Here is an 18,773-nt window from a genome sequence, read left to right on the forward strand (position 1 = left end):
GTGAACGTAAGCGTTCATCCAACTCAGCTTGGAATTCTTTTTGACGTGCTTCCGCCCACGCTTTAACTTCATCGAGTGTTTGGCGGGGGAGCCTCGTTCGTTGTCTCTCTAACTGGGTATCGGTGAATCCCAGTGAAAGATTATTTACTGCACTTGCCCCAGCTCGGGTAACTGGGATAGTGTTCGTAAAATTTACTGCACTTGCCCCGGCTTGGGTAACCGGGGTAGTGTTCGTAAAAACTGTGTAGTCGTCGGTGGTCCCCCCAGTAGCTGGGGTTGTGATTACCGGGGCTTCTTGGTCACTCGTTGGTTTTGGGACCGGAGTACCTTTAACAATCTTTCCAGAAGTTTGAAAAAACTGAAAGTAGTTCTAGCTTTTATGCACTGATGGCGCCAATGAAGAAACACTAATCGACCCCGGGCAGATTACGGATAATCTGGGGGTAAAATAGATGTTTCCCACGAGGGGTTAGACCCGGCAAAGATGGTTCTTCTGATAACCTGCAAAACAGACACCGTGAGCTCGTCACTGAGAAGGGGGGGTACCTCCTTGTGACCACCCTCCGGCGTGAGAATCAGACTAGATTGCTCTTGAATATAAGTGTATATTAAGAGAATGACTAGAGCAGATATCAGGTAATATATCAAGATATGAGATAAGATATAAGATATAAGATAAGATGATATATCATTCCAAGGTGTTGGAGTATTTATAGCCGAAGGTAGGTTTCCAAGAAGGTACAGCCGGCTGAATAGTGTTCCTGTTCTGCCAACTGTGGGCTACGCACATGCCATGCTGGTGGTTGGTGGATAGGCAGCGGCTGATAGTGACCAGGCCGGCTGTGTACTATTCCTGTTCCACCAACTGCAGGCCATGCACGTCCTCCGACTGGTTGGTGAGTAGGCAGCGGCTAATAGTGACATACAGTACAAGAGCGTGCTGCTCGTCATACTGTTGTCAGTGAGCTGTCGTATCCTTGGTCAGATCTTTTGTCCATACCTCGTCAGGTACAGTACAAAAGATCCTCCAGTATCGTACGGACTGGCTCATTTGGGCGGGAGTTCTCCCGGCTTTGTGCGGGAGTGTTCCCGGCTTGCTCACTCCTTCTTCAGGTGACATTACTGAATTACTATTAAAAGTTAAGTGCCTTGTGCGTGTAGCTTTGCTGCGCAGGTAGCCTTCCCTGATGGCTTGTATCCGCAGCTGCGGGAACAGGCGGAGTACTTCACCATTGGGAGGCTTTTCCTGCGGGAACAGCTTGCGTACTGCGCGTAAGGACGTCACGTCTCTGAGCATGGTGGGTCCTGCGGATCCAGTTGGTTTCTGCGCAGACGTCCCTCTTAATGGTGAGTCTTGCGGGTCCAACTGGGCTCTGCTGGGACCTACCTCTTCATGATGTCAAACACATTTTAATTTATTGACTTTTTGAAAATACCAATAAGCCAATAATCATTTTTCAAACTCAATCTCAAAAGCATGCTCTAAAACTAGTAGTATTTTAATATTATTGCAATATTACGTGTTTTAATGTTATTACACTATTATTAAATTTTGTGATTATTGTTTTTTTAACTTAATGAAACACATACATTTGAATCTTATTATTTTTGTAAAGTTCAACTTGAAGTTGGAAATATTATGAAGAAAAAAAATCACTAAATAATAACTAAGTTACATTTGAATCTTCGCCTTGCTTGCGGTGCGCGCATATAATGTATATATGTGTGAACCCTCGGGTGGGCAAAAGTGAAATTACACTAATTTTGACGTTATTTTACTAATCTCGTGAAAATAACATTAAAAGTGGCAGAAGGTTAATTAGGCATCATGTGGTGGCGTTGATAGCTGAAAGACAAGTGTACATGCACCAATCGGCCGGTGTGCAGATGGTTGAGTGTTATGTGCCTTAAGTCCAAGGCTTGATGCAAAACTACTATCGAGCCGGGGGTCTCACCGGAAGCAGCCTCTCTATTCCTTCGGGGTAGAGGTAAGGCTGTCTACATCTTACCCTCCTCAGACCCTACCATAGCTTTGCTATTGGTGGAATATACTGAATACGATGATGATGATATATACCAACATATATATGATATGCAGAAGCAGCAAGTGTTTGATATGCAGAAATCATACGTAATTAAAAAAAACAATGAAGTCATAAACGAATAATAATAAGAAGAAGAAACTCACATAGTAGAAGACATGTAATGCCATTTAGCAGTGACGGCAACGATGAAGGGAGGAAAGTTCTGGGAAATTGTGATCGGAATCTTCTGAGTTTCATGGTCAAAGGCGGCAACCACCGCAGCACCCAGACTAAAGCAAAAGGCCATCGCACGTAACACTATAGTAACTCCACCGCCATTCGACTTCACATCAACTGTCTTCTCATGATCCATGGTTGTAGTACTCTTAAACTGTTTGTCTGCTAGGTAAAGAGAGAACATATGTGTAGGTGACAAAGTACGGATCATATATTGGCTTTTATTTATAACTCCAACGGCAACTAACCAACCATACCTTCAATGAGTAATTAATATTTATTAAAAAATATAAGATTTTATAATATTTTAAATAATGAATTTTGATTATTGTGTTAAAAATTGTTACTAATTACCATCAAATGATTTAATAGTTTGGAAAAAAAAATATGCAAATCGGATTTTAGCCTAACATAGAACACTGCTAGAAAACAGGCATTGGTGACGGTCGTTTCTATGATTGGCAATATTATTTTGTAACATTAAGATTATGCTAGAAGAGCCACAGTGGGGTTACGAGTACATTTAAAGCATGTATCTACCATCAAGCGCAAGTATGGGCATATAATTAAATGAAGCTTAAAATCTTTGTGGCCCTAATTTATTTAATAGGCATTGTTCAACCTGTTATCTTGCCGTTAAAAACTCGCTGTCTTATCCTCGATCTAACTTTTTTAATGGCGAATTCCTTTTAATTTTTTGTTGTTTATGAGAGTTGTGACCAAAACCTTTCAAACTTTCCTAACCCAAGGTGTTTAAAGGTTTTACATTTGCTAATGATCCATCAACCCCATTTGTTATCCTCGATTTAATTGCATTTTTTTAACAATTTATTTAATTTAATTTTTAACATTCTCATCATTGTAAGAAGTTACGAAAGATTTAACATTTTAAATTGATTTCTTTGATTAAACTGTGTTTCACTTGAAAATATCTTTAGTTCTCTATATAAAGTAAAATTTTAGACTAATTGATGCAGCTTGTTTCCCGTTTGTCTGTCACTATATTATAATCGTTTTAAGTTTAATGATAAATAGCAAATTCACTAACAAATTAATAAAAAAAATCGATGAATAAAATTTTAAAAATTCTATCAAACTTAAAAATTCTGTAAAACATATAATGCTACTTTAGATATTACTAGTTTAACCTACTTAATTCCTATAATAATAAAATATTATAAGATATGTGTATATTTTAGAGATATACTCTTAAGAATATGGTGGGTTATATTTACACCTATCTATTTACCTATACTAATAAAAGAAAATACTCTGGACACATGGCATTCTGAGGTTAATTCTCACTAGCAAATTCTCGTCCAAATCACTTCTCTTCTATTGATGGAAAAGAAAAAATATTTTTGTTCTGAATATAGTATTGATTATAAATCCAACATACCGTATTAATTGGTCAATCACTCTCACACATACATGATACACGCATGCATACATATAGTGGCGGACATAGCTTAGGTGGAGGGGTAGCCTCCGCTACCCCTCAACGTTTTACCGGTAGTATAAATTTTTTTGTTGGTTTTCGTGTTTCGTTACCGCTGAAAAAAAGATAGCGTTACCCCTATGTATTTTAAGCATAACCAATTTGCTACTTAAACCTAACAAAAGCCCACTTAAATTATAAAGCCAAAACCAAAAAAAACCAAATAACCTAATAATACAATAAAAAAAGAGCGGACCTCAGACCTGGTACTCTGCTCACGATAGTGCAACCAGCTACCATGGTAGCACGGCTACCGCCACCTACCGCAAGTCCGCCACCTCCACCTCCAGCCACCTCCTAACCTCACTCGGCCACTCCACCTCCAGCCTCTCCTTTTTTCCGGTAAGATATCTTGTATTTAGGGACTTAGGGTTAGTTTAAATTGAAATCAATTTGGGATTTAAGTTTATGTTTAAATTGGAATTGATTAGGTATTTAAGGTTATGTTTAAATTGGAATTAAATAGGGATTTAGCCTTTAGTTTTATCTGTAAATTGGGATTGATATTAGGTTTTATAAAAAAAAATAAAAAAGAAAAAATTTAAGAAAAAATAATTTTTTGAAAGAAAACCGGAAAGTGGTAAGATGGCGGGGTAAGGTTTTGGTCCCTTTTCATGGTCACAATTCCCTAAATGCCAAATTTGCTTAGCTGTGTTAAAAATGTGGTCGAGTAGTATTCTAGGCAAGGTTAGCATGCTTTCGGTTTATCAAATCACATAACATGCCTACTGTCACTTGGGTATTTGGAAAACAAAGAGCGGTGAAGAATTGGTAATTCTTCGTTAGAACTTGTGCCATCAATGCACTTCGAGACCTTAGCTTGGCATAAATGCAAAAGTGATTGAGGCACTTAGGTTAAAGCCTCGTCTCGGATGAGTGTGAGTGCGGGTTTTGGGGTTTGGGCCTCATAAATTACATATATGAGCGTGGGTAATGAGAGAGGCGGGGGGTTTGGTTCCTTTAGAAAACTTTGTTGGACCTATTCTTTTTATTTGATCAACCCTGACGTTAATTTACGAGACGATTCGACTTAGTAGGTATTTCTTTGTATTTGTAATTGTTATAGTACTAATCAATAGGAAGTACGAAGTATTATGTTTACTCGAAAAAAAAAAGAAAAAAAAGAAAAAAGAGAAAAAGGAAGATAAAGTTGAGAGTCAATGTCCAAAGTAGTGTGTATCGAGTTTGTGATGCAAGTTAGTAGTGTATATAGTCGTTTATTTTATTGGTTATTTAGTTTTGATGTAACAAGCCGGATCGGATCTCCTGAGCCACTTTCAATATTCCCATTCCATCCCTTTACACCTAGCCCCATTATAACCCATTTTAAGACCTCTTGATTTGCATTTGTGTTAAAGCATATATAGGTGGAGATTTGATGGTGGTACAAGCGTATGCGAGGAGAATTGGTTATGATTGAATACATGTGAATGATCACCAAGAAGAGAGTTAACGTGTGGAGGTGGGTTATGTGTGGGTAAAAACCGAAATCATGTTAGGTTTGATTAGAATTCTATGGTTTAAATATTATATCAAGTATACTAGTGCAAACATATAATAACGTAGGAATAGTGTATGACTTGGGACCTTGACTGAGCCGGGTTTGTGGTTTGTTTGGTGGTTGAGTTTTGAAAGCAATTGAGGTTTGAAGTGTTGCTTATGGGCAAGCAACGGTTAAGTGTGGGAATGTGACGAGTGACTCGTAGGGAAGCCGTTAAGCTAGTTAAAAGATATAAATGCATTGGCTTAACAAACTTAATTTCATGGAATTAGTTGACTATGGTTACTCATATGTTTGCAGGTAGGAGGAGGTAGAGGATGAAATTACGAGAACGTGGGCGAAAACGACGAAGAAAACAAAGTTGAAAAGAGAAAGATATGAAGAAAACAAGAAATTGAGGAAGAGCTCCACCGTGGGCCACGGTCAAACAGGCACCAAAATCTACAGAAAGCACCGTACCATGGCATTCTGAGCACCGTAACTGGACCGTGGTCCACGGTGTAGACCGTGGCCCACGGTCCGACACATGACTGCTGAGTTTGGGCCACTTTTTAGGACGTTTTTGGGTGTCTTTTCACATACCTTTCAATTGGGGATGGCTTAGAGGCAATTTTTGAAGACAATAATCATATTTTGGGTGTTTGTACTCATTTGTTTATGTTTGGGATTGATATAAACAAGATACTTGATGCATCAATGATCTATCGAGCTATGAGTGGCTAGTTCTATGGTATTCCTCTCGGGATGTAAGGTTAATCGCAAAACACTTTTGTTTATTGTTCTTAAACTTGGATTGATTATCTAAATGTTATGTTAGTATAGTTATGATGTTTGTGTGATTGTTTGTAGCTTGCCTTTATCGCTTATATCTAGTTTTGAACCATGTGTTCTTGGTGTCGTTGATGTCACACCCCGACCAAAGGCGGCGGAACATGCCGAGGTGTAACGATTGTCCATAAGCACATGACACTAATTAAAGTGACAGTATTTAATAAACTCATTTCATTTCACAACATCGAAAATGTCACATAACAATTATCCATAAAATAACCATAAACAAGATATCACAAAATATGGCAAATTGATATTGTTCATTTTTACTAATATCCTAAGGTCTTTGATGTCATTTTCTTCACAATCATAAATCAACCAAGATGCAAACCTGCAACATTTCATAAAATAAAGTTTGTCAACACAAAGGTCGGTGAGCAATTAATAAGTTTAATCATATTAGTATATAATAAAGATAGCCACAAAACTTGCATACGAAACGATAAATAAAAGTGGTAATTTGGATAAATAGATATCGCTAAACACATTAGCGACACCTAGCTATAAGGGGATGCCAAATAGTCTAGGATTTTATAGTTATCGTTAATTGCATTACGTTAACGACACCTTGCTATAAGGGGATGCCAAATAGTCTAGGATTTTATAGTTCCACCAACCAAAAGCGATAAACACATAGGCATATAAGCATAGAACACCAAATCGAGCAATTATTTAGGTAAAGTATACAACTACGTTTGTGGTTTAAAATTCAAATATAAAGCATTTTGTTGAATAAGTATGAAATGTCACCCCCAAAATAAAAGATGGAAAATGGGGTATGAAGTACTCACCTTCAAGTGGTAAACTTGAAAGATGATAATTTGGAGATTTGTCGGAACGACGAGTTTAACGCACAATGCCTAAAAAGTAAGAAGTCTTGAATTTAGAAAGGTTGTCTTGAAGATCTTTAAACAAAATAAATGTTGAGAAATGTAAATAATTAAAGTTCAATGTTTAAAATGTGACTATTTAAGAATTTATAATAATAACCCTTTAAAAATGTAAGTTTGCTCGAAACCGGGTTAAAGTATCTAACCTTAATATTTACTCAACCTATGTTAAGTAATAAGGTGGGTAAAATGAAAGAATGCAAATCCCTTTGGAATAAAGATACTAAAACGGGTTTTTTTATCGAGTGTTCAGGTTGTCGGTTCGGGTCTTGATAATTGGTCAAACCCAAAATCAACTTTCCAAAATATTGAATGTTACGAGATAACTCAATAAAATTTAATAAGACTTAACCAAGTATGTAGTTCCATTGTTTTAGAACTAACAACGCACGTTAAGCGAGTGTTCGGTTTTGTCGGTCCAAACTTTGTTATGAGATCAAGTTGGATCCAACATTTCCAAGTACTTAAGAAAATATTTAAAATCAATTTGTAACTATTTTTAAAGACATATACAAGTCTTGATGGCTAAAAAAACACACTTTTGTGTCTTAAGCGAGCAAGAATCGGTTTGGTTCAGTTTCCATCTCACAACAAGTTCATAGATGGTTTCCACATGTCCAAACACTAAATAACTTGTATAATAATGTACAAATAAAAAAATACCAAAAGTTAACAATAAAGTCTTTAAACAAAAGTTCGGTTTTCGGTTCGGATCGTGTTTCGGGTTAAGACCGAGGTAAGATTCTACAAACCCATAACCATAGAATTTGTAAAAATGATTTTAGAAACTTAGATCTAACACTAAGTATGTTTAAACAAACAAAACTAGTAACAAAGTTCGGTTTATAGTTTAGAGCTATTTACGGTTAAACCGAAGCATAGACTCTTAAAAACCCATAACCATGGAACTTGTAAACATGACCAACAAACTAAAATAAGCAAGATTAATATGTATGAAAAAGTTATATAGATGTATATATATCAAGGACACGAAGTCCTCCATGAAGCCTTGCCTTATGGGGTCCGAAACCTCACCGACCGGAATCGGAGAAGTAACTACCAAAGGTAAACAAGGGGTGTATATTATATATATGTTGCACAATCATAAACAAATATTAATAAGGCTACATAAACTAATTAAGATGAAAGACCAAAATCCTTCAAGAACACTTAAGAAGATAACCTTGAATCTTTGATGTTTGAGAGAGTTTTTTTTTTTTTTTTTAGTTGTAGCAAGGGAAAATGAAGAGGAAATGTGGTGTATATATAGGGTAATGTTGGTGGTCAAATATGGGTGTGAGAAACAAGAGTTTTCATGCAAAATGGATCAAGACAAAAACACAAAACAACAAAAAAATAAATAAATAAATAAATAAAAATAGGATGTTTTCAAGACCCAACAAGTGTGAAACAATATTGTAACATAAATCCATCATTTTGATTATAACATAAGCTTCGGTTTACAAATCGGGTCGGTTTACATAATAAACAAATATAAAAACGAATACAAACAAGATCCGAAATTGACGAATATCACAGTTGACAACCGAGATTTAGTGGAAGGAATTAGGGATAATCGTATTGATTGATTGTTGAGTAACAACCTCGCATTCTAGGAATCCGAGTACTTAGTTCTTGATTAATCACAAACAATTGCATGTACTCAAAACCTAGATATTATGGTTTATCCATTGAACGTTAACAAAAGTGTTGAGTAATAACCTTAACCCCGAGAGGAATACTTGTTTAATTAATCGTTTACAACTTTCGTTTAGTTTAATTTAGTTTATAAAATCAAATCAAAACCAACTTGGAAATTACTTTTTCGTCATTTACATTTATATTAGTTAATCGTTGAGCTACTTATTAACACACTTTCCACAAACTCCTCGTGTTCGATACCCATTTACCACTATCTATTTAGTAGTATTTGGTTTAAGTTTGCGTGAGCCTTCGACCTCACGTCACCTACTCATTAACAATATGTGTTTGATCTGATAGAAAGATTTCAATAATATAATTGTATTAGTAAGCTAATAATTTGAAAAATTTTACAATATCATTAAGCAAACAAGTTTAGATTATTTTGATGCGATCAATTATAAACCAACTTGTTTTAATCCGCCATTGCAAATAGGTTAATTGGGCGCTGGTGCGCTTGTAACACGAAGCTGAGCCCGGGACGTGCCAAACACGTAACTAGACGTCTGCACGAGCAAAACACATTGCTGGGTTTCGCCACGTGCGAAACGCGTAATCAGACGCCGTAAACGTGGAACTGGTAAAAAGAATTTTCTTAATGTACGGTTTTAAAAAAAATTACGTTACCCCTGAAATTATTTTCTAGATCCGTCACAACATACATATATATAACTTTGATACTTTTATGGGGTTTTTGAATGTTTGATGTTGTGAAAAAAGTAAGGGGTTTTTAAGAAAAACTTAAAATATGATGCGACGATTTATATGGGTTCCCATTGTGGATTCTCTTAACCCACTAACCGGTTTGACATTCACCAACAAGTTTTGACATGTATGATCCATTCGGATTAACATCATCCCAAAATTAATAAAATAAAAAAAGACATCATCACCAAGATTCGATCCAGAAACAATATCAATAACATTGGGATCATATTGATAACAAGATGGGCCCAATAAATTTATGTACCCAATCCCATTATATGATTTATATTCACGGTAGAACTTCACCAGAATCCATTGTGGAAATCATAATCATAAAATGTCAGTGCAAAGGTGTCGAATTGTGAATCTTAATTAAGATGGCAAATGATGGGCACAAGATGAACACGGAAGAACATGAATCATGCATGTGAATGATGCATCGGGTATGTTTGGTTGGAGGTAATGGAATGAAGGGGGAATGGAATAGGAGAAGGAATGGAATGGACAGGGGAATGAAATGGATCATTACCATTCTTATGTCTTGTTTGGTTAACCTATAGAAATGAAATCAATTATTAATTTTTATTGTTTGGTATACAAAAAATTGTAGAAATAAAATAGAAATAATAAAAACACTCATATCTCAAAATACTTTTTAACCCCCCCCCCCCCAAAAAAAAAAAAAAAAAAAAAAAACCCTACAATGGTGACGGTGGTAGCTCCGGCGACGAAAATGGTGGTGGCAGTGGCGGTGGTGTCGGCAGAGTTAGTGGTGGTGCCAATGGTAGTGGTGGTGGTGGTGCCAATGGTGGTGGTTATTAGGTGGTAGTGTTGTTGAGAAAGTAGAGTGAATGAGGAATGGAATGAAAAAAAAAAAGAAGGGGGTGAGAATGAATGGTTTTGATGAAATGGAATTCCATGTGTAATGGATGATTCCATTTCATTGAGCAACCAAACACCACTTGTTTCATTCTCACGTAATGAATCATTCCATTTCTACTGTCATTCTTGCATACCAAACGCTACCTTATATATGGATGATAATTACCGTCGGTCAATCATGGTCAACATTGATTACTGAGAGACTGAGAGTTAATATTCATCGAAGACGATTATAAAGGGGAACGTTCTACGTAGAAGAGATCTATGGAGAAAACAGAATTAGCAAAGTAAATCATTTATTTTTCAATTTTATTACAAGAAATGGTTGAAATTCTTTTATTTATTTATTTTTTTCAATCTCTTCTAACATTCTAAGGCATATATAAACAAAAATCGTTTATTATAGAACCTACACGTAAGTGAATCATCTGTAGGAATGTCTAAATCCTGTGTAGGAATATTCATTCCTATAAGCGACAAATGTAGGTAATCATTTAAAAATATAGAAAAGGCATATGAACAAATTAGTTTCATGGCTTTCTTATGGACATGGCATGATAGGCATTTGTATATAAGAAGTGAAAGTTTCTAAACTATGAAGCATTGATTAACAAAAATTAAAAAGTTTAGTTTTGTTCTTGTAGCAATGAGTGTTCTATAATGAACCTCTCTAGTTATGTGTGTGCCCAAATGACTCATTAATACTTACTAGGAGCTAAGGGTGCATGGCGTGGAGATCTTGAGGGACAATCAGGATAGGTTTCGGCAGCCACATGAGCGAGACGGAGGTGACATATGTGGAGGGAAAATGAGACGGAGAGAACAGATTTTCAGGAATTTTATCCGAATCATGTGAGTAAGCAAAGAAGAAAGCAAAGTGGTGGATAGGGATGAGAGAGGTGGGATGGCAGGGGATCGAAATACTGTTTCATGAAATGGGTACCGATACAAAAAATTTGCTGAGATTGGGATATATAGATAGTCTCCACTATGTGCTCTCTAACAAGACTCATCAAGACAATTACCACCCAAATGTCTTATTAGGTCAAAGATTGGTCACACATAAACGGCCAATCTGGTAATCCATACATATTACAACTTAGTAAGAATCGTTAACATGTTCAGACATATATACCCGATATGTCTTTTTAGATCAACCATTTTCATTGGTGGTTAAACATAGCCAATATAACCTTTTGAGACATGTATGCTCAATTATAACTCATTACGAGCTAACATAGCCAATTTTGCATAGTTGTTAGCGTTTCTACCCATGGGGGTTTTCGAGTCGGGCCTAAAACCCCAAATAGCTGGGATGGTTAAAACCCCGCCGCATGTGGGCTAAGGAAAACGATGTTAGATAAAACATAACATACTTATATTATACCTTAAATTTAATATATATTTATATTCTGTGTATAATATTTAAATACTTAAAAATTAGTTATGTCATTATTGGATTTTGTTTTCATGATGAATACACAATTCCTACTCTGCGCCTACTATACTTCTAAAATCATCACAATTATACTTCGCAAGATTTGAACTTACAATCACTTAGATGAGGAGGACGTCATCTTAGCACAAGATGTGCCCGTAAGGACTTTAATGTTGATCTCTTATTGTCTTATTTACCACTTCCTATTTAGTTTATGAAAAATGTTCTAAGTAAATTTAATCGTCGTAGCTAGAAGATAATAATAAAAAGAATATATAATCTTAATGGTCTTACCTTATCAGTATTAAGGACTTTGTATATACAAAAAAAGAAAGTTTATATAGTTAGGAATTTTGATCTAAACCCTTTACTTACCACCATGAAACATTGTTAGTTTTTCTTGAAAGGCAAACATTGCTAGCAATATGGTGCTTTGTTTATTTATTTGTCTTTTTTCTAACCGCGAACACATACACTTCTTAAAATCTAGTTATTATCTACTCTACGAGACTCAAACTCGCACCACTTTGATATCTATTACCAAACATTTTTTACCCAACTCATCTTAGCCAAACCAAACTTTTTTTAGCCGACTCATCTTAGCCAAACCAAACTTTAATTTTTTTCTCTCACTCATAGGATCAGCAACTCAGTCTAATAATTATTAAATAGATTTATTTTATTTGTTCAAAACCGATATAAAATGCATTTGCAGCAGCAACAGTACGTACTTGAATCCTAAAACCGTCAAACTGATGTAAAGTTTAAGGTTTCCTGCGTACCACCAATATACACACCGCCATCTGTAAACCATCAAGTCGTGTTTTGTCGGTGTCGGAACATGTTGACCAGAAACAAGTCGTACTCCGACAGCTGCCTGTCCGGTAGCAAGTACACGTACACCGTCGGCAAATATAATTCAATATCATAAGGTATAGTATGTTGCCGTATATATACTAGGTTTAGATCTTAATAAAATAACACCATTAAATAAAGTAAAGAGCTCCGCCGGAAGTATTATTATTGTTGGTTGGTTGCATAGGAGAATGAGAGACACAAGATTTCCTTGAATGTTATTGTTGATTAGATTGAACGAATGACGCCTAAAAGCTGTAAAGAATATTTATAATATCAGTTAACCCCCTAAATTATTAGATTTTTACTTGATGCCTCCTTTAACTGCTTTTTCTAAAATAAGCCCACAACTTTATTTTCTTGTCCAAGTTGTTCTGCACGATGCATCAAGAGAGTTTTACGGTAACTGTTGGCTAGGCTTGTTTTTTAAAGCTTTGCTTCGGCTCGTGAGTAGTTTTTCAAGCTTGAGCTTGAGTCGTTTATTAGTTATTAATTACACTACATAGCTTTATAATTAGGTTTATGTATCTATAATTATTTCGATATATTTATTTGATTATATTTCTCCCTTCTCACAATGAGAATGTATATAACCCTATTCCGGCTTGGTTCGGTACGAAATAAACTTATAATCATAGAATCGACTTGATCATCAGATTATAGATTATAAGTTCATACCCAAGCCCATTGTCATTTTGGGCAGAACAGATCTACTAATTCTTTTATTCCAGTTAGTAAGAGAGATCTTGAACTAAGAAATAGACCCTAGAAACTAAAAAAGAGTATCCTGAGCAATTGCAATAATTGGATTCATTGATATTCCTGGTATAGTAGATGCTATCACACATACAATCATAATCAATTCGATGGAACTGTTTGATCTTAAGGGGATCTATAATTTGAGTTTGAAACGGTCAAATATTTGATGATTCCATCATCTATGAAAGAGTTGCGAAAACTTTTTTATTAAGTTATAAGTAACATTAATTGTCAAATAAATATATATTAAATAAAAATTATATACATGACAGTCACGTTTAGGCTTGTGAGTCAGCTTGAGCTCGATAATGAAGCTCGGGCTTGATTAATAAACAAGCTAACTTTTAGACTCGAGCTTGTTAAAGCACATTTTAATTCGAGTTTTTTTGCGAGCCAATTTCAAGTAGCTCGCGGGCATCTTGACTTGTTTACACACCATGTATGAGTCGTTTATTTTTATTTTTATTTTTCTGGACACTCGTATATAATATATAATTTGTGACCAATTTGGATCATTAATATGGATTCTAGAGGAAAGTGATAGGTTTTGTAAAGTATATTATCATGTCAACTCAGAATTTTGATTGTGTTGGTTATCTTTTTGAACAAATTATTACTTTTAGTAGCATAAAATATCAAAATCACTCGTCACCAAGTCAATTCATTATTTTGAATAGAAAGTATCCGGGCCATGTTAAATCTTTATATATTGACTACTAACAAACAATTGAAACTCAAAATAAACTAGACATATACTTTTTGGTAAGGAACCAGAGACCTCATATTAAAGTATATCATCGCACTTATGGTAGATGAATAACTGAATATACAAATGATTCACAAGTTAATGTCTTCAATAAATTTAGAGGTAGATTCACTTTGTATATCCTATGAAAAAAAATCAAAATCAACTCTTAATAATGATGTTAGCTCTCAAATATCAACTCAAATCACTAATGAGGAAGATCACACCATTGTTGACCATGGCATTTGATTTAACCTTGGAATGACCACAATTCAAGCTATTAAATAAATCACATTTAACGTCGACCGGTTGAACATAACACGTTTTTGCGCCAATAGTATTTTGCTGGAAAATTATTGGTTCAAGTAGTATATTAATTATCAAATTTAAGAAACTTTTTAAAAAACAAGAATTTTTTTTTCAAAGTTGTATGTAGAAAAACTAAAGATATGTTCAATAATTATGGGTGATTGAGTGAATTCAGGTTTTATTGAAATGATGAAAGATCAAAGAGGGAATAATATGAATGATGAATGATGATGAGTGGCCATCATCAACCAATAAAAAGCTTCTTTTCTTTCCTGCAAATGTGGTGGGGTCATCAAATACACCAGAAATCATCAAAATTTACAACTTTTGATGCATGTAATCTTCAACAGTAGTCTCATACAATCACTCATAAGTTGACCATTCAATCAAATAAACATTTTTTTTGTGAAGTTAATCAGTTAAGACACTGAAATCATTGGATTCTATGGCAAGGTGGTATGACCATGTCCATCTTTAAATCCCAATTGAATATAAATTCAAAAATAAATATATAAAAAACGTGATCCTCGATGGATGGTCGAAAGGAGAAGTGAAATCGGATATGTGCACCTCTAAAAAGGACTGAAGCGTGTCGTTCTGTCATGATTCTTAAGCCGTGCAGCAACTGAACATCCTATCTGCACACCGACATCATATTTCATTCAAAATGTGCAAAATGTGTAGCAGCCAACTGGACTTGTTTGCCCGATACACTTTTTGAAATAGTGTCCTCATTTTTATAAAAGAATCTGCTTAAAATTATTATACAAGTTTAATCAATGTCTAGTACTTTATTTCAAACAATTTGACCATTTTCCTTTTAGCTAACGTTTGTAGTTTTACCTGTTTAACCCCTTAAGAGATAAAAACAGAATCCACATTTTTGTAGTTTTACGTGTATGACCCGTTAGAGATCAAACAGAACCCAAATCTACATAAAAATTCGAACCTAAGTTTTATAATAGTTTTACCGGCGTGAAGACCCATTAGAGAGAAAACATAACCCAATTATAGTTACATGTGTGATCCATTAGAGATAAAACAGAACCCAAATTTGTATTGTTTTATATGTGACCATTAGAGATAAAAACGAAACTGATTTTTTTTATAAATTCACCAGTGTGACCTGTTTGAGATAAACAGAAACCAATTTTTTATAGTTTTACCTTTTGTGACCCGTTAGAAACAAAACAGAACCCAAATTTTGTTATAGTTTTACCTTTGTGACCAGCTAAGAGATAAAACATAACCCAACTTTTTATAGTTTCACGTTTGTGGCCCGCAAAAAATCAGACCCCAACTTGTTATAGTGTTAGAAACATAGTTTTTATAGTTTCACCTTTTTGGCCCGTTAAAGATAAAAAAAGAACCGAAATTTTTAAAGCTTTACCTGTGTGACCCGTTAACACATAAACCAGAACCCAACCTTTTATAGTTTTATCTATGTGGCCTGTTAGAGAAAAAAAACAGAAACCAGATTTGTATAGTTTTTACCTTTGTGACCAGTAAAAGGAAAAACAGAACCCACATTCTTAGGATACCTATGTGACCCATTAAGAGAAACAGAACCCAAAGTTTTATAGTTTTACATTTGTGACCCGTTAGATATAAAACAGAACCCACATTCTTATAGAGTTGTAGCATTATCTATGTGACCCCCGTTAGAGAGAAAACAGAACATATTTTTTTATAGTTCTACCATTGTGGCCCATGAGATATAAAACATTTTTTTAGTTTACCTGTTTGATCGCTAGCAATAAATCTACAGATTCAAGAAAAGATTTTCAAGTGAATACCTCCTGTATGCAGGGTTCTGATTCATAGTCCGTACAAAACTTGGCATGTCCAACCGAGGCCCAGCAACCGTGCGATATACATAAAGTTTCTCAACATGACAACTATCAGGTCGGGAATCTAGATCACCCTGCTCGTCAATAACTTCAACGTTAAGGCGAGGCATCTTCTGACTCAACCACTTACACGCACCGAGACTAACCGAACATGAAGACATCCAAAGGGATCGCATTGTCTCCAATTTGGAAACATTAGCCAACAAAGCCTTGTCCCCGAACGGGCAATCTCTAATCTCAAGCTTCCGTAAGCTCTCACAGCCCGATAACACAAAATGCAGGCCCAAATCACTATCACCCGCAAACGCTATCGAAAGCATCTCTAACTTCTTAGCACGATTCCCGATGTACTCAAACACACGGTCAGTTAGCAGACCGGATAATGACAGACGTTGAAGCTGTTTACAGTGGTCAACTATGGCTCCAAACCCATGATCAAGTGGTTCAAGGGTTTGGTAATCAGGGGCCCGTGGCTCGAGAATGCAGAGACGAAAACAGGTCAGGTTAGGTCGGTTTTTGGCAATCGTGGTCAATGCAGAGTTTGACATCTGTCTGCAGAAGTAAAGAACCGATTGGAGCTTTGAGCACCCTTCAGAAACTGAAACCAGACCTTGTTCGGTTAACGCTACGTTCGCATCAGCTACAAACGGGTCAGACGGAAAAACCCTAAGTTCTCTTAACTCCTTGCATGATAAAGAAAGTGCATCGAGCCCGGTGTCTTCAATGTAATCCAACACCTGTGAGCAAATATTTCGTTAAAACATGAAATAAAAAACACAAAAGCTTAAAACTTTACAAGACTTACTGATAAACGCTGTAGATTAGGACACTGAGTGATGATTTTGGTAACATCCGGGCTTTGAATAGTGGCATAACTCAAGTTTAAGGAAGTGAGTCTAGAACAAACAGAATAAAAAGCCGGTAGATAAAAAGGAACAACATCCCAAAATCCAGAAAGACCCTCAAGTTCTTTGCATTTAGCAAAAGCTTCTGTTAAATTTGACAACAAGTCTTGTCGAATTTCAGCAGAATATGCACCTGTGCCCAGTTCAACAAGCTGTGGCGCCCGGTGGAGTAGAGTGGAAAGTTTTTCAAGGGGTACCGCGCGGTTGAGTCGAAGAGTTTTTAGGTTTGGTGAGCGGGCAATGAGCCTTACGAGCGCTGAAAAACTCACCTCAGATAACAAACAAGACATGTTAAGGGATTGTAGTGAGGTGCAGGAATCAGGGAAGTGACTTAACCAGTGCCCACTCAGATCCTCCACTTCACTCTCCCTCAAATCAAGCTCTCGAAGATTTCTACATTGCAAATAAGAAGTATGAACTTCAAGTTATTTCAAAGTTTTGAGTAATACATGAATCAACATCAAACGATCAGTTCAATTGTTAGAAAATCATACCATCACACATATAAAACTTTTTATGGTTGCTTTTCTTCAAATATATAACGTTTGTTATAGTTTACTATATTATGAGTTACGAATTATAATGCCTAAACTTAAGGCAATTTTATATTAGAAACGAGCGATATTATATAAAACCATCTAGAAAGCAACTAAATAGAACAATACATCAATACAAATTGACCCACAAAATTAAAAAAAAAAAAAAAAAAATTAAGAGCAGTATTAGCAAACCAGATACAAACAGAACAGATTACAATGTATGCATTCAATAGGTTATTAAAGTTCATCTAATTATCAACAACATACATGTCAATACAATAACAGAAATTTCACCTGCAATTGGCGGCAATGGCGGCAAGTCCATCGATACTGAACCCCTCACACGACGACAAAACCAACACCTTAAAGTTCTTAAACGACTTGGAAATCAACTCCAAGCTCTCATCCGTAATCACCATCCTTTTAAGCCTAATCTCCTCCAACCACGGATACGCCCTCGCCATTTCACAGATCCACGGGTAAAAATACCCGCCCCAACCATCCGGTACCAAATTAAAGTCCGCAAAATGCGGCTTCCCTTTCAACTCCACAGATCTCACCTCCGGAAACCTCCTAATCACAATACCCGGGCTCACCGCGTAACAATTTCCAATAAAAATCCTCCTCCTGCACCACCGCTCGATCTCATACCACGACTTGCACACCAACGAAACAGCATTTCGGTCCGTATGCAACGAAATAAACGAAAATACATGCTCTAACACCTCCTCCGGGAACGAATACCCCATAACCTAACCGCCTATGACCTAAATCCACAATATTAACCCAAAGTCTTCGAATTCAACTCAGAAAAGGTATATCAACAATACAGTGTTATTCTACATCCTACAATATTGTTACAATAGTAGCAGCAAACCTAACCAATTTCTTTGATAAAATAGATGTGTTACAAGGTTTATTGTTCTAGATCTTAAAATATTAGCAACAAACCTAACCGCCGGTTGCCTAAATCGGCAATATTAAACGGAATTCTACCCGCGTAAATAAAAATAGTCGAAGAGCTTACAAGGTTTATTACAGTAACAACAGCGAGTGTTAGATCTTACAATATTAGCAACAAACCGTGAAATCTAACAAGGAAGC

The 18,773-nt window shown here is 35.8% G+C and overlaps 1 protein-coding gene across 1 annotated transcript; it reads right to left on the reverse strand.

Annotated features, from left to right (window-relative positions):
* Positions 1 to 14,756: 14,756 nt before the first annotated feature.
* Positions 14,757 to 18,476, reverse strand: LOC143557844 (protein TRANSPORT INHIBITOR RESPONSE 1-like). Its single transcript, XM_077046815.1, has 4 exons — positions 17,964 to 18,476; positions 17,031 to 17,523; positions 16,172 to 16,962; positions 14,757 to 15,013 (listed from the first exon to the last, which is right to left on the reverse strand). Exons 1-4 carry the CDS (start codon positions 18,416 to 18,418, stop codon positions 15,010 to 15,012), a joined length of 1,743 nt encoding a protein of 580 aa, XP_076902930.1. The 5' UTR covers positions 18,419 to 18,476; the 3' UTR covers positions 14,757 to 15,009.
* Between the last annotated feature and the right edge of the window lie 297 nt (positions 18,477 to 18,773).

Source organism: Bidens hawaiensis, unplaced genomic scaffold (genome assembly GCF_021521415.1).
Source record: "Bidens hawaiensis isolate Kalapana, Puna unplaced genomic scaffold, B.hawaiensis_p1.1 tig00019201_1, whole genome shotgun sequence".
Taxonomy (NCBI): domain Eukaryota; kingdom Viridiplantae; phylum Streptophyta; class Magnoliopsida; order Asterales; family Asteraceae; genus Bidens; species Bidens hawaiensis.